Below are 24589 nucleotides of genomic sequence, written 5' to 3' on the forward strand. Positions count from 1 at the left end.
AGCCCCCCTCATGCCAAAGGTCGAAACGTCACTACCAAGGGGCGACAATTCCAAGACACACCAAAATTATAATCACGTTTCGAAACAAATTGGCCATGAAATTAGATTTAAACGAGATGTAGATGCAAACGAAGTTCCTAAACCAAGACGACGCGTTGTCAAAAAATTAGTTAGAGTGCAGCTTCACAGTCGTGAGAACGACATTGAAGTGACGACTAGAAGACCGAGAAGACGGGTCGTAGTGAAGAAGAAGAAGCGAAGGTTGAAGTTGAGCGAAGAGAACGTTCCACAAGCGACGCATCACAGACGAAGGGTTATCGTCACGAAAAAGAGACTTCTGTTGAAGACTGACAACCTCGTTGACGAAAATAATTCAATCACGCCGAATTCGAGTGTAGAAGTGGGTGTTGAAGCGACCACGTCGTTGCACAGCGAAGAGCTAACCAATAGTATTTCTTCCGAAAGCGTTGAAGAATCGACGGAATTTTTGGACGGCAGTGGTGACAATATAAATGATATAGAAGAAGAAGACGAACATGAAGAAGATGAAAACGAACATGAACAAGATGAAAACGAACATGACGAAGACGAAAACGAAAATGAAAACGAAAATCCAACTCCTCAGCATGTCCCTGACTATGAACCTTTTTTCCCAGAGCTATCCGAAAGTCTCGATGCTCCTGTTCTTCTTCTCAAAACCACTATTTTGTCATCTATTGAACTTATTACCAAAACCGTCGTACAAAGTAGGTTACGAACTTACACCTTCATAGTAACTAGAGTAAATGGTGACGAACACATTGTAACTTCTACTACAGAAGTTAAACCACAAACTAAAACGACTATTTTGACGGAACCACTGACGATATTTACGACTTTGACATTACTGGACTTCGACGCTACTTCTACTCTCAACCCATTACCAATGACTCCATTTCCGGAATCCCTTCAACTAAAAAACACCGACAAAGGTGAGTTCTAACTTTTGTATTATATTTTAGATCTAGCCTCCCCTTTCACCTATAGTTTCTCTTCTACAAGTGTATATAGATACCTTGTAAAAATTGTAAAAAAGTACCAAGATATTAGATTGTAGTTTAGTCACTAACAAAATGCATTATTCAGAGGAACAAGGAAGGGCTTTTGAAGAGGCCCGTTATAACCTTGCGACTAGAGTCATGTCAAATGGGGTTGAAGTGATTGTAGCTGGGGATAAAAGCACCCTGCCAGGAGACCCAGATGTCAGAAGGGTACTACCGAGTACCATCTACAAACCGATAACACTAAAACCGAGTACTTTAAGCGACCACATGATGATGATGTTGCCACAAGATGCTTCAAATGTGAGTCGCCGAAATTAAGTCATTTCCGAATTAAGTGAGTCGTTTCAGATCAAAAATTTGGCATCTTTGTATCCGAGTCAGTTTGTTACTAAGACTTGTCTCACAACATTTACCTACTTAACCACGTATCTTGAAAGTGGTACCACTACTGTCTCTAGTCATGAACAAGTCGTTTCTAATATTGCCACCGAAGAAAGAAACACTGGGAAAATTTTACCTACGCCCGCAATGGGAATCACTTTGACTCAGGTAATGACTACACGTTTTATACATACTCCAACTAATTTAAATTTTCAGTATCCGAATTTATCTGTGGGAGTTTTCCACACGACCTACACTTATTTGAATACAATATTGGACGGCGAACAACCATTAGTCGTAACTTCGAAACACACTGTAACGAATACAGTTACGGCACCCGATGACTACTTATCGCTTTTACAACCGTCGGAAAAAGTGGCGACTGTCACCGACACCAACACCTACTATAGTACTCTATCTCTGACGAAAACCCTCTACGAAGGTGACAAATCCCAAGTTGTGAGTACCAACGAAGTGGTCACTCAAGTAGTGATCACTGAGTCGGTACCACCCAAAGCTACCTCAGTAATGACATCTTACATCGCTTTCGATTTCGAAGAACCATCCGTTGCTGTCAATTACACCACCACAGATGTGGTTAAAACTTACTTCGTCACCTACACGTACTACAATACGTTGTTCGAGAACGGCAAAAAAGTAGTCAAGACGAATGTTTCCACGTCCGCCGATGTGGTGACCGAAAAATTGTACCTACACCCCAAGCGCACCGGCGTAGTCAAAGACGACAAGAAAAAACACAAAATCGATTTGTCACCAGAGAACTTCCACATTGTAGCGACAAAGACGTACCACACGACTTTCACCTACTTTACAACTTTGTTACAAAAGGGTAACACGGCCACTCCTACAGTGGTCAGTTCACGGTCTAAAATAGTCGAAAATGTGGTAACCGAAACCGTCAACCCAAATCTCCTGGATAAAAAGTACTTATCTGTAATCAAGAGTCAAATCAGAGATGGTTCCCACACCTTGACAAAATCCGCAACTTTGAACGATGGCCAAAAGCTTGAAATTACGATAATTGCTGACGAAATAGCGCCAACGAAGGTCTTGCCAATCGAACGAACGAAAATGCCACAGAGAGACGAAAGTAGGATTGAAATTGAATCCTCGACTCCAAATGTGGTGGTAGGTTCGACTATTATTTTTCTCGACGACGAACCACCGGTAAAAACCGAAACGCCAGCACTAACCAGTTCGAAAGTTTTAAAGAAAACCAAAATAGTCACTTCTACGAGTAAAATCAGGCGTTCTACTAAAACTAAAGCGAAAGTTCAGACACCAACCGTTGAGCCTAAACCGTCTACAAAGATCGTCAAACCTGTCAATCAGGTCAACCAAGTCCCTGACTTGTTGGGTCTAGGGTCAATCAATATTAACAGACTGCAAGCTTTAACTCCTGTGCTGAGTGCGATGGCGGATTTAATCCAAACTAATCTAAAGAGTAATCGAAGAAACGATTCCATACTACCACCTACGACGCTACCACCGCCTCCAAAACCCGACAAAGGAAACTTACAACTCGACAATGTACAAAACCGTTCTCCGATTTATATCCCAGTTGGTGACATGAACGACGAATTTGAAGTGGCTGAAAGTCAGAACATTGCAACTTTTCACCTCCAAGAAACCGTGGATTGGAACGGTCACAAAGACTTGAAACCCACTCACGAGAGTCCTTTACTAAATGGAGGCATACCAATCTCGCCTGGGGATGTCATAACGGCAAACTCTGACGTTATTGTTGGTAAACCGGGTCGTGTTGGTCCTAGGGTACCTTCAATACCGCTCAATCAAGTCAAAGACGAAGATGACGGCTATGGGATGAAACCACCACCGGCACCTCAGCATAAATGGCCGAAACGAAACCACGAGTACAAACCCATCCCAGTTAAGGTAGAAAAACCCATAATACACGCACCCAGCAAGGATGACTATGTTGGGCCACCACCCCCTCTCAGAGTCGAGAAGCATAAGCACATCCCGTTGAACCGACCCGACCACCACGTTTATGCTCATTCCCAAAACAACTACGGTGTTAGTTACGGACTCAACGACGTCAATCACGAAATCAAAATCCCCAACATTCGAGACGAGATTCAGAAAAATTACGAACAGGCTGCACAAGTAACATTCCCGGTTTATGCTGAGGGACAACCAACTCTGAGCAATCCAATCAAAGAGTACAACCTTCAACCGTCTATTGTTTTGCCCGAAGTAGTAGAAAGATCAACGGGTCAGCCGCTTTTGGTCAATATTCAACCAAGTCAGGTCGCTTTTGTGAATATCCCTCATAATCGAACGACTGCGTTGATTTATGGTGGTTCAACCGAAACCCATCATAATGGTCAATACTTTGACGATCCGTCTCCATATCCCGAACCTGAATTTTCAGCAATTGAAAGTTTTAGTAACGGGATTCCTCAATTTGCGTCAGTTTACAACGATAACTCACCCAATCAGAAGCAAGTCGGTGGTGTGATTAAAGTTGCGCCGCAACCCATCGATAAAGACCAAATACAACTTAATATTAGTCCATCGCGACCAAACGTGGTGGTGTACCCAAATCAGGAAGTTAATATCAACGTACCACCAATCTCTTTCGGAATGATACACCAAGACAATGATTTTAACGCCCACGTGATTAACCATGGTGACACCCAGTTCAGACCACCACCTATTTCGTATGACGTTATTAAAACTAATGACCATAGGTACACGGATAGTATAGGTACGGTGGAAAATCCACAAGTTCACAAGAACAACGACAACATTTACGTGGCAGCCATCGGTACTGTGGGTGATCCAGAACCGGTAACTTTTGATGTCCACAAAAACAACGACAATAGGTTTGTGGGAGGTATGGGTTCCGTCGGGCGACCACAATTAGCTCACCACGACGTAATCAACAACGAACCTAACAAATTAACTTTTGATGTCCACAAAAACAACGACAACAGGTTTGTGGGAGGTGTGGGTTCCGTTGGGCGACCACAATTAACTCACCACGACGTAATCAACAACGAACCTAACAAATTCCTCGACGTGGTAAGAACTACCAGAAAACCATCCCTTGATGTCTTCAAACCCAACAAAAACAGGTTCAATAGATACAACATATCTTCTTACGACACATACAAAAATAAGAACAAATTAACAGAAAGTCACAACGTTGGGAATTTGCCGCAAGCTTCATATAATATTGCCACAAACATCAAAAACGTAGCCACAACTGAAGCTAGTACGTACGGGCAACCGCAACCATTTTCTTACGACGTTCTCAAAAACCACTACAACACTCCAACTGAAGACACTAAAGTAGTCAGACCTCAAATCTCCGAAGACATAATCGATTTGAGGCCCCCATCTGAACCAAAACCTGTGTCCAATCACATTGTCAACCTGAAACCACCCTCCGTCGGAAAACCATTCACTAAGGTTCAAGTACCACCGAAGCACAATTTCGTGCGACCGTTAACCAAACCTCAGGTAGAAATTTCCGAATTTATGACTCCTCCACCGTATAAATCCAACCTTCCTACGACGAACCTAAGACCTCAGAAACCCGTTCCTATACCCTTATTACCCGAAAGCGAAGACAACTTACCTCCACACAAATTGGATGAAACATTTTTAGACGACGAGGAATACGATGAAGACTTGACTAATGAAGAAGGTGAAGTGGTGCAAGAGTCGAACAGCAGGCCTTTACGACCTGGTCAGGTACCATTCGAAATTCTGAAAATTAAAACGACAACTCAACCTCCCGTCAGGAATGATAGTACCATCAAGTACGGCACGTTTGAAGAAGACCGAGTTCGCGTTAAACCCGTGGTTAATTTCCCGAGGCCATTTGGTGAAGTACCTGTGGTGCGTCCCGACAATCAAAACAACAAAATTAATCACTTCGAGCAAGATCAATACAATTATATTCCAACCAAACCGGATACAGGGTTCATCACTTATATTGGAAGTATCACCGCACGACCCATCCACCTTGACATTAAATCTAGTACCGAAAATAATTTCGTTCTTCATCGTCATAGTACTACTCGTAGAAAACCAACAACTACAACCGTTAGACCTATTACTACACGCAGATCGGAAATCATTACGAAACGACCACACTTCCACAACGCTACTTCGTTTAGTCTAAAAACCAGACAACCAATTCCTGTGTTCATCGCCACTACCACTCCAAAACCGTTCATCAATGAAGTCATTGCCAATAGACCAAAAGTGACGTCTTTGCCGATTGACCTCCCAACTGTATCTCCACAAATCATCAAACCTTTCGTACCCCAAACCGAGAAACCGGTTAGAACTTCCAAACCATTGTCGATCACAGATCTCTTGAAACGAGAGAGAGTGACGACTGTATCAACGACGACGGTCAAAGAAGTAACACCGGAACTCAATATCGGGGAAGTACCGATAATCGACGATAGTGATTTGGAGATAATGAAACCGCCACCACCGGTTCCGGAGATCAATATGCAGCCCCCGAGAATCGAAATTAATTCGCCGAGTGGCGACATTCACAGAGTTCCTAATTTGGAACATAAACCGGATTTGGAGGGACATGCTAGTACGTCGATACCTTATGTTCCTAAACCGGCGGAAGATATAGTACCACCGCCGCCAAGTATTATTTTGGATGAGGTGGTGGGCATGAGTCCACCTCCTTTGGTGTCGACACATAAACCGATTGTTAGAACCGACGGTACTACGATTAAGGTACCATTCACTCATGAAGTGAGAACTACTCCGGCACCGGAAACTACTACCAGGCAGAAACTTACGCGAAAACCGTTCACTCGAAGACCTACGACTGTTAGAGTGACAACGAGGAGACCTCCGAAGCCGTACTACGACATTTATGTCAGGAATAAAACAACTCCGAGACCTGTTCTAGAGGAAAATAATATTATAGTACCTTCGCCGTCGATTACTACGAGTACGCCAACTTTAGAGGTTATAATTGGTAATCCAAATTCTATTAGTGTGTCAACGACGCCGATTATATTGTCGTCGTCAGAAACCGAAGTTAATATTTGGACGGAAAGTACTAGAACGACGGAACTACCAGCGACTACTAAGCTACTAATTACTGAAACTACACCAACGGACACTAGCACTAGTACTGTTACTACTAGTACTACTAGCACTACTAGAAGTAGTACTAGCAGCAGCAGCAGCATTAGAAGTAGCAGTAGTGACAGCAGTATCATTAAGAGCAGTACCACTACTGTCAGCACCCCCACGCTCGACATCATACCAACTGCAGTGCACCACGCTGGTAACGAAGTCAAAATAGTAGACGATACTATAACATCCATCAGTTCCACCACGCGAAAATCGGTACTAACTACAAGAAAAAGCAAAACGGTTATACCAACACGTTATATAACCCACACAAAGACTTCCACCGTTACTATAACAAAAACCACCGTTGTTAAAACTTTAGGGGGTCCACCATCTACATCCACTCTCCTAGTTACAAAAACAGAAAAGTCAACGTTAGTCGATACGGTTACAGAATTCCATACCCTAGTCAAACCGACGAGTATTGTAGAAACTGTAACCACAACCATTAGTACTGGTAGTTCCCTATATCCACCAGATGTCTACACCAGTAATTACCCCTCCATTAAAATCCAACCAACTACTACCAGTACCATAGCCATTCCCACTATCACTGTCGAAAGTACTGAAGAAGACGACGACGACTTAGAAGAGTTCATTATCAACGAAACCGACCCACCACTACTTCAAGAGGAAGCCAGTGATGAAAACGACTCAATCTTCGTCGTGATGACCGACAAGAACAAAGGTAGTGTTATCAAAGTACCCAACAATAGTTACGAAACTCAAGACAGAGACGAAATGTTGACCAACAACGAAGCCAACAACGTTCTACTCGGTGGTATATTTATCGCTAGTCCGCCAAGTCTGGAAGTACCACGCGTCCAAACCGACAAGTGTGAACCCGAATGTAAAGCATCCAGGAACGAGCTATGCCAAAAGGTCGAAGGCATAATGCGATGCGTGTGTAGACCAGGCTTCGCGCGGATGTTCCCGGACCGACCGTGTATTCGTAAGTACCCTCCGCCAAAGTAGTACCATTCAAACAATTTCCCTTCCAGCAACTTACACGTACAATCTTAAGGTGGATTTAGATCGTTTCGGTCGCGAAAATTTACAATTCACTCAAGACTTGACGAACCCGAACTCCACAGGGTTCACCAAATTGACAGCTCTCACGCATGAGGCTCTTGATCGAATGGTTATGCAATCGGATTTGAGAGATATCTACCATGGTGTTCATATACATTCATATAGACCGACGAAGGCTCCAAGCGGGGTCACGACGAAATTTTATTTGCAGCTTTCAGATAACACCGACGAGAAACGTCTAGAAGACGTTTTCAAAAAATATTTGAGAAACAACAACTACAGTTTAGGTGGTACCGAAATTTATGCGTCTCGGGAAAGTCTGGAGGATCTTAAAGCTGTAGATTTCGACGAGTGCACTAATTCTAAGTTCCACGATTGTTCAGAAAACGCGCAATGCTTCAACTTGAAAGGTACCTACACTTGCAGCTGTAAAGAAGGGTTTGCTGATTTATCCGAAAATATTTTGTACCCTGGACGGATTTGCTCTGCTGAGTTGATCGGGTGCGAGCGGTGCAACTACCACGGTACTTGCTACTCGAGAGGGGATGATCAGGTTTTCTGCGAATGCTTCCACTGGTATACAGGGGAGAGTTGTCACGTCAACTTAAAGGGTAACAATTTGGTACCACTAGAGTACCAAAGTTCTAATTTCTGATTGCAGTTTTGTTGATCGCTCTGGTGACCCTGGGGGCTATTTTATTCGCGCTATTACTAATCTGCATCATCATGACTTGCTGTCGCAAGAAACCCAGAAAGAAAACTCGAGTGGCTACCGGCATGAGCTTCCTGCCTCAGAGAGTCGCAAATCGTACCATGGATCGACGTGCGATGATTCAAGACACGAGTTCTGAAGACAGCCGCTCAGAAACCAACACCTTACCACCATACGTTCCCAAAAAGAAAAAACAACTAAAAGGGGCTTTAAAGAAACCGGTAGTACAAAACGCGGACGTCGAAAACGGTGAAATGAGTTTCCCTGATCAAAAGGATAGGTCTTTAACTGTGATGATTCCACGAGCTAAGTACCACCCAGCACCACCGACTTCTCCACTGAGCAACTATACGACGTTTGATGCCAGAAAGCCGTCTGTTCCATCTACCACCAACGAGGCTAAATTGTTGAGTTACTTAGATGCGGGACCTTCGCCGAGCAAGGTAGATATGTCCATACAAAGACTTATTTTGATGACCTTTCAATGATTGCAGTCTGACAACAAACGGAAATATAGTACTGCCCAAAGCGACTCCTACATTGACGAAAAATCCAACTCGAGAAAGACTTCTGGGGCTTTAGTGTCCGCCGGTTTCGAGGTTTCTGCCACCGTTTTGGGGAACAATATGGGCACTTTGGGTACCACCTGTGGTACCGAAGCCGACCGTAGCGAAAACGCGACTTTGATACAGAAAATAAGTGCTGATTTATTATCGAGTACGGGGACAAGGTCGCAATTCAATACTTTACGGTAAGTAGAGCGGTACTTATTTGTCGTACTTGATGAATGTTTTATTTGTTAGGGATAACGATATTGACCCTATGACGAACTGGTTGGATATAACACCTCGGATAAAGTAAGATTTTTGTGTCTAATTTTGTTGACAACAATTTATTGTTGGTAATTGTAGTACCGTGTCTGAAGCTAGATCGTACGACGAAACGACGATTCCACCCCCCATGAAATCGTTCAGGGGCGACTACGATTCGAAACCGTCATCGCAGCACCAAAACGATGTATGTGTTTACTGACTTGTCAGAAATTTCCTGTGATTTTTAATTTTGTTCTGTATTAATTTTTTTATTTTTATTTTCCAGGAAGCGAACACAATGGCTGAACGGGATTTGGGTTCCACGTTTTTGCTCCCCCACACCCACTTGTATAAGCCGGACCGGGTAAAAATTTAAATTTCCACGAGAACTCTGTTTATTTTTTGTTTTTTTCAGGGAAGTGACATATCAGGTTTTGAGTCACTTTAGCGTCGGACCCGAGTGTCGTCAAGCTCATTATGTGCCTTATAAATCGAGTGTCTGTGTTATATTGACTTTGTCAGTTATATTTATAGAATGTGAGATTTCAAATGAATCAGCCATATAATTTTGTGTGTACATAAAAAAATAACCGAAATTTTTGGTTTAGGACGAGTGTGAATGGGTCATGTATATATGTATGTTAGGTTTTACTATTTATATTAATATATTCTGGTCGGGCAAATAAGCAGAGTGCCAAAAAAGACTTTCGTTTCTGTGTAAATGTATTGTTAAAAACATTATAATAACAATGTACAATGTAAACGTACTTATTAACTAATAAGTTTTATAATTATTGTATTTTTTTTATGAAAATAAATTTTATTTAATTTATCACCAGTCGCTCATTTTTATGTCTTCCACGATGTCTTTTTCTCCTCCGTCTTCCACCGGCCCGCTTTCATCTCTCATTTTTTTATTAGCATTCTTTCCAGCCCGTTTTCCTCGTTTTGGTTTTTTCTCTTTCTGGGATGACGTATCTGAATCTTCGCTATCACTAGGGAACAGTTCCACTGGTCCCTCAGACCGCACTTTCGCTGGTTTTTTCTTAATTTTGGGTAGCTTGTAATTCCCCAACTCATCATTTTGGGTTAACTGTTTCTGTTTTTTAACTGAATGAAGTTTATTCCAGTTTTCAAAGAAAGTTCCCAGAGGAGTACCTTTTGCTTTAATCTGTGACTCCCAACCCTCGATTTGTTTAAAATCTGTTATATTCAAAGTAACTTTACTGCGTTCAGTTTCGATGAACTGCGAATTCTGTTCGATTTTTTCCATAAGCTGCTTAATTTTTCGGTTGTAGTTGGCGTTGTTGCACTTTTTCAAAAATTGTTTTATCTAAAAAAGCATTCTCAGAAAAGATCACAACATAAATAACGAACTACGAGAAGAAGACAAAATGGATAAACACAAAAATAATTTTTCATCTAGCAACAGTTTTGTTGTTTTTCTACATTTTGCCTCCGCACGCGTTCCCACAAGAACAATACCTGAATAACACACAATAAGCTCAAATCTGGGTAACTGATACTGTGAGAATATGAGGCTAAATATTCGAGCAATAACCCATAAACGGATTCGATGATGGCATCTTTGAACCCATTTTCCATCATTTGTGATTTTGAGGCCCTTAACAAGCACATAAACTGCAGTGGCTTCATTGACACCTTCTGGTGCTTCTTGTTAAAGTCGTACGAAGTGAGTACTTCAAGGATAAATGGTAGGATAGGAATGAAAACGCTTGTATCACGCGATAAATCCATTAAAATCTGAACCACGTGGAATCGTAATGGATAATACTGAGTTGTTGGTACAAGTTTCAAAACTCCCAAACACACTTGAACAAATGGATAAACTAGCTGGTGTAACTGCGGCTTGTGGCAAGTAGCGCTTAGAAAATTGCCCCACAATTTCAACGAATTGATGTATTGCCAGTTGTATACAGCTTGAACATTTTCTTTTTTATTCACGGTAATGGCGTTTCGTAAATGAATAGCTAATTGTCGGATGTACAAAAACACGTGCTGGTACGCCACTGTCGCGTCTAAAGCGAACATTTCAACGAGCGATCTACGCATAAAATTAATAGCCGCTAACGAACCGACACTGACGAATTTTGAATTTTTCACGTACGTCATGTACATCGCTTTAAGAACGGTGTCCAAAAATTTGGCTTTCTGGCCATTAGTAATTCGTAAAATACAAAGGAAAGCTAAGACCCGCACACCTTCATCAGCGGTACCCCAAATTGAGATTAATCGCTTCAAAATTGACTTTGTTATATTTGGATATGAAACAACAAAAGGAGACATGAAATGGAGATGTTTGAGTAGCACGGTTTGGATATTGGTTGAAGTGACTCCACTTAATAACTGTAATTTTTAAAATTGTTTTCATTTTTGTTGTGTATTAATGCTTAAATTGAAAAACCAACCTTTGATAAATCCATGAAGTAATCTTTCAAAATCCCCTTAATTTTCACGAACTTCTTGCATTTATGTGGGGGCTGCTTAGAGCCGTCTGCGAGACCCAAAAACCGCTGCAAGGCAGGCCCTAAATGGATAACACACAGCTGAATGACGCCGTTAAAAGCAGCTGCTCCTTCCACTTTGTACTGGCAAGGTTCTTGTTCGTCTTCTGAACTTACTGTGAGAAGAGCTGCATGAAAAGCTTGTATTACTGCAGTGATAGATTTATTTGACGTGTCTTTTTGGATGGCGCTTTCCCAATTTCGTAACATTTTCAGAGTTACAGTTCCCTTATCTTTTACTTTTTCTTCATCCTGAAAAAATTTTCATGAAAACTATTCTCTGTATTTTAAATTTACAAATACCTCAAAGTCGCTCTCATCACTAGCCACTTCCAGTTCTTGTGGGAGCTTATGTGGAGCGTTGTTTGTCTCCTCATCGTCGTCGTCACCCTCTTCAATTTCGTCGTCTGACACGTTGAATTCCAGCAACTTCTTGTCGTTTTCTTGCAGAAAATTGTAAAATTCGGGATCTGTGTCTTTTAGTTTCGACAGTGCGTGTTTGTGGTTCTCAATTTCATCACCGGAATCACCATCTGATAGGTTCTCTTCATTATGTGAGTTACTGTCTTCAACCACGTCGGCTGTAATTGTTTCTTCTCCATCTTCACTGGAAATGTCGGAGTCAACGTCTTCGAAATTGTGGTTCAAAAAGGTATCCACCGACATGGAGGTGAAATCAGTTTTGTTTTGTGATTTCTTCAATTTTGGTTTGATTTTCTTTAGCGGTTTGGGTGACATTTTCTTTTTAATTTGTAGTGGTTTCTTTTTGATTTTAACCATTATGTGTGCACTGAAAATTACTTTTTGTCGATCTAGTCACACAAAACGTGCACAAATTAGGTTATGGTGGTTTAGTTAAGAGGTGGGGATGCAATGACACATGTCTGAAGTAGGCAACCCATGTATCAGTATCTAAAAATCCTCTATTGTAGAACCGTAGATCACACAAACAGTTTTTTAGATGAACTAAAATTAGAATCATCGAAAAATGAATATATTCTTTCAACCATGGTTAAGAGTTAGATAAAATATTTATACAACGTAACTCAATCAGAATGTTTAGTTTAGTTTAGTTTAGTTTATTTATTAACGGGAAAACCCCACTTACAAAAAAAATAATTACACTCTTAAACATAATTAACCAAATATATATATATATGTATACTAATAACCACCTCATATCATTAAAAACCGAAGTACTTTAAAATTTGCTTCCTGAACTTAGACACTGAAGAATTGAAGATCTCAACTTTATCATCTTTTGTATAGCGGTTAGCAGCGTCCATCATTCTTCGCAAAGGATGATTTTTTGCTAAATTTGATGTTGCCAATCGAATTCTAAATATATTTCTGCTACGAGTAGTGCAGCTTCCTGATGCCGGTACCAAAAATGTCAATCTCCTTAGTAATTCAGAATTATCAATACGGCCATTGATAATGTTGTGAAGTGTATGCGCGTCATTAATACATCTCCGTATGCCTAGTTCCTGAATGTTGAAACAACTCATTATCCAACTGTATTCACCTCTAACATGTCTATGTCCCATCTTAAACTCAATTGTTCTAAGAAATTTCTTCTGAACCTTTTCCAGTAATAAAGAGTCTACATTATAAATTGGACACCAAACAGAGGAGCAATACTCCAAATGTGACCGTACTAACGAACAATACAGAATTCTCAATGCTGACGCTGACAAATCTTTGTAATTACGCCAAATGAAACCCCACATGTTTAAGGATTTATTAAAAATATAACCATAATGATTCTTAAATGTGAGACCCGAGTCAAATATCACACCCAAATCCTTTATCTCAAAAACACGAGTAACAGCATGACAGTTAATTTGATAGTTAAACTCAATACGAGATTTTAAATTAAGAAATGATATAACATAACATTTTTTAATATTCAAAGGGAGCCAATTGTTATCACACCATTCCCCAAGTGAATCTAGGTCTACCTGAAGTTGCACTGCATCTTGAACCGATCGTATATTTTTAAAAAGCTTTAGGTCATCAGCATATAGTAAGTAGGTAATTCGAATAATTAAAGCATTGAGTCACATCATTCACAAATAATAAAAAAAGGATAGGACCACAATGGGTGCCCTGCGGGACACCTGACGGAACATTAAAGAAAGAAGAAAAGCAATTCCCAATGCGAACTTGTTGCATTCTACCCAATAGAAAAGACGATAACCATTTAATCGATAGATCCTTAAAACCTAATTTTTGCAATTTCATAATAAGCAGTCTATGATTTACTCTGTCGAAAGCTTTGGCATAATCAGTATATACCGAATCAACTTGACATCTATCCGTGAAGGCCTCATTTAAGAACGATTGATATTCTAACAAATTTGAAAGTGTAGATCTATTAACACAGAGTCCATGTTGTTTAAACGAAATAACCGAAGAGGAACTCCACTGTAACTGTTTGGAAACTATACCGTCGAGTAATTTAGAAATTGCAGATTGATTACATACACCCCTATAGTTGTCAATTTTATTACGCTGACCGGATTTAAAAATTGGAATTACGAAACTTCTTTTCCATATTTCCGGGAAAATTCCTTCCCTCAATGAGGATTTAAATAAATTTAGCAAAGGTAGCGAAAGAGTAAATTTGCAATTTTTTATAACTATGCTAGGTACACCATCAGGACCAGGATTGCAAGACGATTTCAAATCAGATATATGATCAAAAACATCGGTTAGTGTGATATTTAAACCTACATCATGAACCTGAGGTGACACCTCAAAATCACACACAAATTTTCTATAGTCATCCTTAACATACACCGAAGCAAAATAATCCGCAAAGAGATTAGCTATATCTTCACCCTTGTTTGCCGATTGCTGTCCAAGTATCATTTCATCAGGAATACCATCATTCGCCTTCTTGTCCCGAACGAACTTCCAGAAAAATTTGGGATCACTTGAGATACTTAAATTTACCTTAACAATGTAATCAGCATACAGCTGTTGATTAAGCTCTTTACATTGAGATCGCAAAGATTTGAAATAGAGATAGTCACCTAATTTGCCTGATTTTTTATATTTGTAATGTGCTTCACTCTTCCTTCGACATAGATCTTTTAGTTCCACAGTAAACCACTTTGGGTAATTAGAAGGACTATATTTTACAACTTTATATGGAATATATCTCTCAAAACCATAAAATAGAATATTATAAAAAGTTGAAATATTCTCATCCAAGTCATGACTAATTAATAAGGAATCCCAATGAACTGAAGCAAAAAATTCATTTAACATATTATAATCACCATTAGTAAAGTCAAAAATACGAGATTCATAATATAAGATAGGAAGATCAACAGAAGATACAAACCACGATAACTGAGAATGATGAAAACTTTCAGAAAATATAGCGTCTATTGCATGGCAAATATCTATATTCACTATATTAGAAAAAATAAGATCAAGATAAACACCTCTGGAATTTGGAATACTATTAACTTGTTGCATGTTCATAAATGCAGCAGTTAAACAAATTACCTCACAATATTCCCGAAAATTACCAAATGAGTTAAACTGCATATCATTCCTATTCCAGTTTGAAAGAGGGATATTGAAATCACCAGCTATAATATAAGAGGAATTAGGAAACTTTTCAAAAATACACTCCAAATCAGAACAATAATTTTCATAAACATTCAAATGCGATACAGGCGGAATGTAAACTCCACCAACTATAAGATCTAAATTATTGTGTTTAAAATTAATATAAATACTTTCCACAAACCGACCAGATAAAATCACAGATGCCCTAAAATCCTTTTTTACTGCAATCAACACACCACCCCCACAAACTTTTTCACTGGTATTAGAGTTGCGATCAGCCCGAAAAATATTGTAATTGTTTAAATTAAGCTCCTCATTAGAGATATTTTGACAAAGCCAAGATTCAGATATAATAAGCACATCATATACACTAGAATTGACATTAAGAGAAAAATCTTTCAATTTTGACCTAATACCGCCAGCATTGTAATAATAAAAATTTATTACTTTTTTGAAAGATCCACAGAAAACCGTTTCTTAGTAATATGAAGTTGTTGATATTATAGAAAACTACCCTTTTGCTAACTGTATTACCGACATAAGCTTGCGCATGTGCGCACTTGACACTGTAAGTTCAGTTGATGTACCACGTTGTTGCAATACACATTTCAATCGTTTCGTTTAGTTTTATTCACCTATAATTTCCAAACAATCAATTCCACTGGATAAAGCAAAACCTTGCTACAGGTTATGGGCCCAGGGTACTGCTGATTGTTTGGCCGCGTGTAAAAATAAGGTGAATCCGATATATCTCAGTGATAAAAACTTTTGTGTTCCGGCAACAAAATGGCAGCGTCCACGCTACCACCGATCGAAAAACTACTAGGGCGCGAAAACTTCAACTCATGGAAATTCGCAATGCAAACATATTTGGAGCATGAAGAGTTGTGGGAATGTGTTGAGGGTACGAACACTACGGCAAAACAAGTTGCAAAGGCTAAGGCCAAAATAATCCTGTCGATACACCCCATAAACTATGTCCACGTGCAAAATGCGAAGACAGCGAAAGAGGCATGGGAAAATTTAATCAAGGCCTTCGACGATAAAGGACTTACGCGAAGAGTTGGCCTGTTACGTACCTTAATTACAACTCAGTTGGAAAATTGTGATTCCGTAGAAGAGTACGTTAACAAGATTATTTCAACAGGACATAAATTGACGAATATTGGTTTTGTTGTAAGTGATGAATGGCTCGGGACGTTATTACTTGCTGGATTGCCAGACCATTATCGCCCAATGATAATGGGACTAGAAAGCTCCGGTATCGCCATTACCAGTGACTCGATCAAGGTGAAACTATTACAAGAGGTCAAGGTCGATACAAGCAGTTCAAACAAAAATGGAGTAGCGTTCTTCGGAAACCACGCCGAAAAGAAGAACTATACTAAAAATGGGCCACGGTGTTTTGAATGTAATAAAATTGGTCATCTCGGGAAGAATTGTTTTAAACGAAAGGCTCGCCTGCAGAGAGAAAATGGCAAATCTTCCAACACGAAGGAAGCGAAATCCTTCTTAACAGTCTTGTCAACCGGAAACGATCATGTTGAAAAAAATGAATGGTATATCGACTCCGGTGCATCGGTCCATCTAACGAACGACAAAACATGGCTGACATCCGCAAGCAAACCTCCTTCATCCACGCAGGAAATTATAGTAGCCAATAAAAATCGTCTAAATGTCGATGCAGTGGGGGAGGTAAATTTGGACGTTTGTACAGGTGGTACACCTGACAAAATAAACGTAAAAGAGGTTATGTTTGTGCCAGATTTGACAACAAACTTGCTGTCTGTGAGTAAAATAACCAATAAGGGGCACAAGGTGTACTTTGAGAGCAGTAAATGCAGTATATACGACAAAAGCAACGCCCTCATCGCCAGTGCCACACTGAAGAATGGCATGTACAAACTGGATCGACCGAAAAATAAGGTGCACGGTGCTAACTCAGTATCGGTTGCTGACAATATACATCTATGGCATAGCAGACTAGGCCATCCGTCAACGGACAGCATGAACCGAATAAAAAACGGGGTCGTTACGGGAACGAATTTCAAAAATTCGCTGAGTGAACCTTGCGAGGTATGTGTGCAGGGCAAACAACACCGTCTACCATTTAAGCCACATGTCAAGAACTCAAGCCGACCCTTGGAACTAATCCATTCAGACCTATGTGGTCCTATGGAGGAAAATTCATTGGGAGGATCAAAATACTTTCTCACTTTTGTGGACGACTTCACCCACAAAGTATTTGTTTACTTTCTAAGAAACAAATCAGAAGTACACGATGTTTTCCAAGAATTCAAGAATATGGTAGAGAATCAGACGGGAAATACAGTCAAGACTTTGAGGACTGACAATGGAACTGAATATGTCAACAACAGGTTGCTCAAGCTGCTGAAATTGTCTGGTATTTGTCACCAAACAACGATTCCACATACGCCCGAACAAAATGGAGTTGCAGAGCGGATGAACCGCACCATCATAGAAAAAACGCGTTGCTTATTAATTGGTGCCAATTTGAAGAAAAGGTTTTGGGCAGAAGCCGTAAATACAGCTGTCCACTTGATCAACAGAGCACCGACAAGAACATTGAAAGATGTCACACCAAATGAAGCTTACACAGGTAAGAAACCTGATCTATCCTATTTAAAAGTGTTTGGTTGTAGGGCATTTGTTCACGTGCCTAAACAACAACGCAGAAAATTGGACCCGAAGTCAGAAGAATGCATTCATGTGGGCTATGCAAATGGTTCGAAAGGCTACCGGCTCTATCACATAAGAAAACAGAAAATTGTGGAGGCTAGAGATGTTGTATTTTTTGAAAAAGAACTTCCAAAGGCATCGCAATGTGAAAACAATGATTGGTTGTTTTACCCAATCACCGATGAAACGAACCTCCATGATCATACCGAAGAAAGTGAAGAGTGTGAGATCGAAGAAACTCAAGCAGACGAAATTGATGAACAAGAAATTGAAGAAATTCAGGTTGAATGTAATGTCCATGAAATTGAAACCAATGATGATGTTGAGCAAGTCGAAAACACCGAAAGAGAAGAACCCGCTATAAGAAAATCAAGTAGGGAAAGAAAAGCAAAGGAATTTTCTGAATATATTTGCTACCATGTTCAGTCGTTGACGAGGGAGCCCAAAAATGTTGAAGAAGCTGTTTCGAGTCCTGAGTGTACAAGATGGCTTGAAGCAATGCAAGCTGAATACGATGCACTCATTGAAAACAAAACATGGACTCTCACAGATTTGCCAACCAATGCCAAAGTGATTGACAGCAAATGGGTATTTAAAACAAAATTAGATCAAGACGGGAACATAGATCGATTTAAAGCCAGACTTGTAGTGAAAGGTTGTTGTCAACGTAAGGGGATAGATTATCAAGAAACCTATTCACCTGTGGTACGATACAATTCGATTAGATTGATCTTAGGCCTTGCAGTCAAGTATGACTTTGACATTGATCATATGGACGCAGTGACTGCGTTCTTGCAAGGAGATCTTAACGATGACATTTTTATTCAGCAGCCTGAATTATTTGAAGTTAGAGGCCAAGAAAATAAAGTTTGCAAATTAAACAAGGCAATGTATGGTTTGAAGCAAGCTGGAAGACAATGGAATTTGAAGTTACATCAAGCGTTTATAGAAATTGGGCTAAATCAATCAAAACGAGATGAGTGCATATATTATCTTTGCAAGGATAATAAGATTGTCATTGTCGCAGTCTATGTAGATGATTTACTCATTTTGGGCAACGATTCAAAAATGAAAAATGAATTGAAGAAAGAATTGGAAAGCAGATTCAAAATGAAAGATTTGGGAGAATTACAGTACATCCTGGGAATTCGGGTAACAAGAGACAGAAAAGAGGGCAAATTATGGTTGGACCAATCAAAATATTTAGAAGAGGTTTTATCAAAATTCAACATGGCAAACTGCAATCCGACTAAAACTCCGTTAAGTCCATCCGAGAAGCTAACAAAAGAAATGTGCCCAAAATCCACGAACGAGGTTCAAAACTTGGAGAATGTACCATATCAAGAGGCAGTTGGGTCATTGATGTATGCATGTCAGGGTACGCGTCCGGACCTGGCATATTCTCTAGCGTTATTGAGCCGATTTAACAATAATCCAGGCTCTGCTCACTGGTCAGCTGTGAAACGAGTCCTTCGATACATCCAGGGCACAAAGGACTTCAGACTCTGTTTTACAAGGACAGAGAATGGAAAACTTGCAGGTTTTTGTGACGCAGACTGGGCAGGTGATGAAGATGAAAGACGGTCAACCACAGGATATGTCTTTACATTCCAAGGGGCCCCTGTATCATGGAATAGCAAGAAACAACCCACCATTGCTTTATCCACAACTGAAGCAGAATACATGGCTCTAAGTGCAGCGGCGCAAGAAGCTATTTGGTTACAGGGCCTTCTAAATGAATTAATGCCTGAAGTCAATGACGAAGGACCTATTCTGAAATGTGACAATAAAAGCGCAGTGGATCTGAGTCGAGTGGGAGGATACAGAGCAAGGACAAAGCACATAGATGTGAGACATCACTTCCTTCGTGAGCAAATTCAAGAAAAGGCCATACAAGTTCAACACATTGCTTCGAAGGAAATGACAGCTGATGTGATGACCAAAGCATTACCTCTGGAACTGCATGAAAAGCACCTGAAGAAAATGGGACTCAAGAAGCGTTAATTTTACTTTATTTAAATTTAAAATTATTTTTGTTGATAGTTGTAGTTTTCTAGTGGGAGTGTTGATATTATAGAAAACTACCCTTTTGCTAACTGTATTACCGACATAAGCTTGCGCATGTGCGCACTTGACACTGTAAGTTCAGTTGATGTACCACGTTGTTGCAATACACATTTCAATCGTTTCGTTTAGTTTTATTCACCTATAATTTCCAAACAATCAATTCCACTGGATAAAGCAAAACCTTGCTACAGAAGTAGATTATATTTTAAAGCTACATCAGATTCACCTTTAGAAAGTCTGTCATGAAATTCATCCCTAACTTTATTATTATAGTCGCGTTGTAGTTTAGTTAGATCCGGCCTAAAATGGTATTTACGATTCGGATTGATCTTATTTGAGCGAAGAACATCCTTAACACAGGCTTCATTGTCATAAATAATCTTAAGAGGACGTACAACATTGGGTTTCGAGTTGCCAAGACGGATTACTTTATTAGGCTTAGGAAAAGAACCAAGTGGGGCAAGTATGGATGCAACTTGTTTGAGATCATCTTCAATTTTTTGTGCAATAGAGGAGGCAGTCGATTCAGCGATATTAAATAACAAAACATTAGCACTGCGCAGTTTGCGCTCTTCAATTTCCAATACCACACTATTGAGATCATAAATATTATCACGATTACAGTTATTATTAGAATTTTTGAATTCTAATTCTAAAATTAATGAATGTAAAATTACCAGAAAAGATATGCGGTAGAGTGGAACTTTTGAAAAATCTGTTCATGCAGTATTGTCACTTGTAGCTCAATTGTGTTTATAATTGATTGCTTAAAAAATTATCCGGAAATTTGTGCCATAATTATCAAAACTAATTTTTTATCTCGCTCCATTTGTATAAAATGTGTCAAAACTTACATTCACTTGCATCTAAAGATATGTGTCTTGGATAAATGATATGTTATTGCTGATAAAAGCCGGGCACAGGGACCGGAATCATGGCTGATTTAAACGTTTTGTTTACACCGTTGCCATAGAAACCACACGTCCTAGCCATTTCAGTAAATGGGACTGCGGTCCCGTTCTGACAGTGCTCGGCAGGAGTAATTCAATCGCGGGTTTTAATTTTCATGCTGCGCGAGATAGACGTAAAACAGGTATGATAAATATTCTTGGATAACCTTCTCGGTAATACGGACATTCGAAAACAACTAAATCACAATACGTTACGCCGATGATAATGTGTATAAAATTTTGTGGAGTGTTTGAACTTGGTTTACGTGGACATGATGAAAGTAGGGAACCACAAAATCCAGGTATATTTCGAGGTCTGATTGATTTTACGGCTAAATTGGACTCTGCTTTATTAGATCATTTGAAAGAAGCAACGGTTTAAATTTTAACCGAAGGCAAAAAGGTATGTGGACAAATCCTGTTTTACTTTTATTGAATGTACTTTTGTATTTATTTCCGTCACACAATTTCGTCTATTAACTGGTAATAACAACTTGTTTTATATCTTCATATTTAACTAATCAATCAAATTGTGTCCCCCCATTTCAAAAGGTCACGAGCCGCCCCACTGATATTTAGTATTGAGTACTGTGATAACCCAAACTTCCCGCCTTTAAATTGACCTTGAAAAAGTTTGAAAGGCCTGCGAAAAATTCAAAATTTGGCCTTGGCTGTGATCGTCTAACAAATAGGAACCTACGTTGTTTTTTTTTTGTTTTTGAAAAATGGCGGGACGACGTTCCTTCATACAAGTGCATACACCGTCGAGAGCGCAAGAAATAATAGACAAAATTGTTTTGGAGGGGGGAGCACGGCACCCCCTCACAGGAGGAAAGACGCTGCGAAGATTACTCCTCAGCGCAAAAACCCCTTTTTGTTTTATTCCCGAACATATTACATTTCAAACATCTTAAGATGTATGAAAAAAAGGGACATTCGCGAACTGACAGACATACACATATGAAAAACGAACAAACGCAAAATTCTATACATCTGTTTGGAATCAATACAAATATTTGAATATCACAAATTTAATAAAACAAAGCAAAATCCGACTTAAGTAACTGGATGCAAATACACAAGTTATTACGGGCGTGTGGCGGCAGATTACGGCACTTAACAGGAGCACAACAAAAGTACCCCTGGGGTGTTGTAACACAAGCGGAGTTTGGGGCTACCGGTCTGGAGCTGTTCTCCCCTCACGACGGTGATTCTATCTATCGCAAAGCCTACCCCACACGTATATCTCCATTACGAACGTGCCTTGCGGAACTAGGCCATTACGGTCGCCAGACCCGCAAGAGGATCTCGGCTATGGGCAGAAGCCGAGAACTTTACAACATCGGCTGCCGCGCCTGAATCTCTCCAAACCTGTGGACTTGTACAGGTGATACGATAAATCTCGCCAGCTCGACTAGGAACCGAACTTCGCTTCTGCCACGTTTTCTGTGTCATTTAAGCTCAATTCCATTTTTAAATATTCAATCTTTTATAACTCTGATATTAACAACAACTGAACAAGTGTTAAAGTTTCAAAGAGCAATAAACAACATTTAGATTCGCCATATAACCTTGTGAAATTTTAAACAACAAATAATTCTTATGTGAGATTAAAGTTGGACATCAAATAATTTATATGATAGAAACATTCATCAACAAAACTCAGCAAGAATTTATGAAACAAGAGATCTGGTGTGAAATGAACTTGTACAAATAGAAATATTCTGTGAGGTTAAAACTGAAGAACATGAAATTTACGTCCAATTAAAATTATACAACAACTAAAATTACTGAAGTTAAAACTGTGAGATTGAGAAATATTGTATGAGGTGGAAAATTGCAGAGTTAACAAAATTTACATGAGATTAATATTTGTCACACTTTATCAACGGTTCAAACAAAGAGTTTACGTTATGTCAAATTATATCATGATCTAAGTGATTGGTTACTTAAAAAGAACAAATTACTTTGAGAGTTTAAAATACCGCGAACTGGTTACCCCAACAAAACACATAATAAACAAACACAAAAATATCCAATCATCGCTCCGAGGGAAAAAGCGTCTCGGTGATGTTATTAATCTCTAGCGTGGCGAGGACGGACCTCTATTAATCTGTAGCGTTGTAAGGGCATGCCTCGATTAATTAATCAATCTGTGGCGTTGTGAGGCATGCCCCGATGAATTAATGAGGATAACGATGATAACCACCTAAGGGAAGAAAATATCATAACCCCCGCCAGTTCGCAGTATAATGAACTTGTTTAACTGCCGTAAATGAACTATTAGCAATCTTGTGTGAAGAATTAAGAAGTGTTATAATGTAACGCTTACGTATATGCATCCAGAAGCTTATTTGTAATTAAACAATAAGGTGTTTTCCTGACTAAGTGAATTTCATGAAATCTTCTACCAAGTGGTTTATTTAAATAATCCTGATTGTTAAATTGTGTTTGCACTAGCTGACTATTAAGAAAACTAACTTGATTGGTGAATTTACAAACAATGAAACACATTTACAGCACGTGGCTCGCGTCGACCGGAAGTCCGCATTTCTCCGATTAAAAGGCCGCAAGAATTAACCGCGCGGGTTGGGGACAACTGTATCATTATGACTGATTGTCGTTAAACAAAGGCTTCCTCCCGTTTTTTTTACGAAAAAAACAAAGAACGATTTGAAAAGCAATATACTTTTCACAATTGCACGGAAGAAATAGTTTTGTATGGCACGTCAGTTAGACGACAGGTCCGTCAGGAACACCAACTATTGAAATTAATTCGAAGTGGCGGTTCACATACAAAATTTTTAGATTTTTTTAGGCAGTTTTTTAAATTTTTCTCACCATCCTCGTAAAAATTAGCCGAATCGGTTGAGTCGTTCTCGAGTTATGGGCTTAGCAACACATTTAGCGATCCATTTTTATTTATATAGATGCATTATTATTTTAGAAGAAATTTCATTACCATAAAAAGGGTTATACTGAGTCTACCTTAAAAGATAAACATATGCTGTCGCGGACTTTTCTTTAGAACTTTTAGAGGGGAACAATTTCGTCACATGATTTTTACGTCACTTTAACCGTTTAAGCAGCGTAAGCAACGGAAGCTGTCAAAGGAGGAATAATTTTCCCGTTTTTCCGAATTTTTCATTGCTACTTCGCTCCTATTGATCGTAGCGTAATGTTATACAGCCTATATGTAGATACGATAAATGGACTATCCAACACAAAAAGATTTTTTGAATTCGAACCAGTAGTTTCTGAGATTAGCGCCTTCAATTAAACAAACACTTCAGCTTTATTATATAAGTAGGTATAGAAGTATAGATTACGAATATCGTGCAGATAATCAAAATTTGGTTAATAATTCCTACCAACAATTTGTTGAAAAAAAATCGACATTGTATAACAATATTTTACAATGTAACTTTGAAATTGCAGAAGCCGAATGCTATGAAATCGTGCAAATATTTTAAAATTATTTGAAACATGGTAAATCGTTAGTCAAAATTAATCCATCATATTACATTTTTGCCGAATTTCTTAAAATTTATTAGTGTTTTTGGGAAAAAACTGAGTATGAATGAATCAATCAGTCCTTTCCACTGCGTTGAGGACA

At 39.3% G+C, this 24589-nt stretch overlaps 2 protein-coding genes across 2 annotated transcripts; one reads left to right on the forward strand and one right to left on the reverse strand.

Moving 5' to 3' along the window:
- The first annotated feature begins 10 nt into the window (after positions 1-10).
- Positions 11-9978, forward strand: LOC135132264 (uncharacterized). The gene is made up of 11 exons (XM_064060295.1): positions 11-971; positions 1126-1343; positions 1392-1592; positions 1641-7542; positions 7592-8233; positions 8284-8777; positions 8829-9085; positions 9138-9191; positions 9246-9351; positions 9433-9510; positions 9562-9978. The coding sequence occupies exons 1-11, from the start codon at positions 11-13 to the stop codon at positions 9592-9594; spliced, it is 8946 nt and encodes a 2981-aa protein (XP_063916365.1). The 3' UTR covers positions 9595-9978.
- On the reverse strand, positions 9852-12547 carry LOC135132267 (nucleolar complex protein 2 homolog). Its single transcript, XM_064060297.1, has 4 exons — positions 11975-12547; positions 11576-11923; positions 10632-11513; positions 9852-10479 (listed from the first exon to the last, which is right to left on the reverse strand). The coding sequence occupies exons 1-4, from the start codon at positions 12449-12451 to the stop codon at positions 9979-9981; spliced, it is 2208 nt and encodes a 735-aa protein (XP_063916367.1). The 5' UTR covers positions 12452-12547; the 3' UTR covers positions 9852-9978.
- Between the last annotated feature and the right edge of the window lie 12042 nt (positions 12548-24589).

The sequence above is a fragment of the Zophobas morio genome, unplaced genomic scaffold (genome assembly GCF_036711695.1).
Source record: "Zophobas morio isolate AGI-343-1 ecotype UQ-CSIRO unplaced genomic scaffold, CSIRO_AGI_Zmor_V1 ptg000021l, whole genome shotgun sequence".
Taxonomy (NCBI): Eukaryota; Metazoa; Arthropoda; class Insecta; order Coleoptera; family Tenebrionidae; genus Zophobas; species Zophobas morio.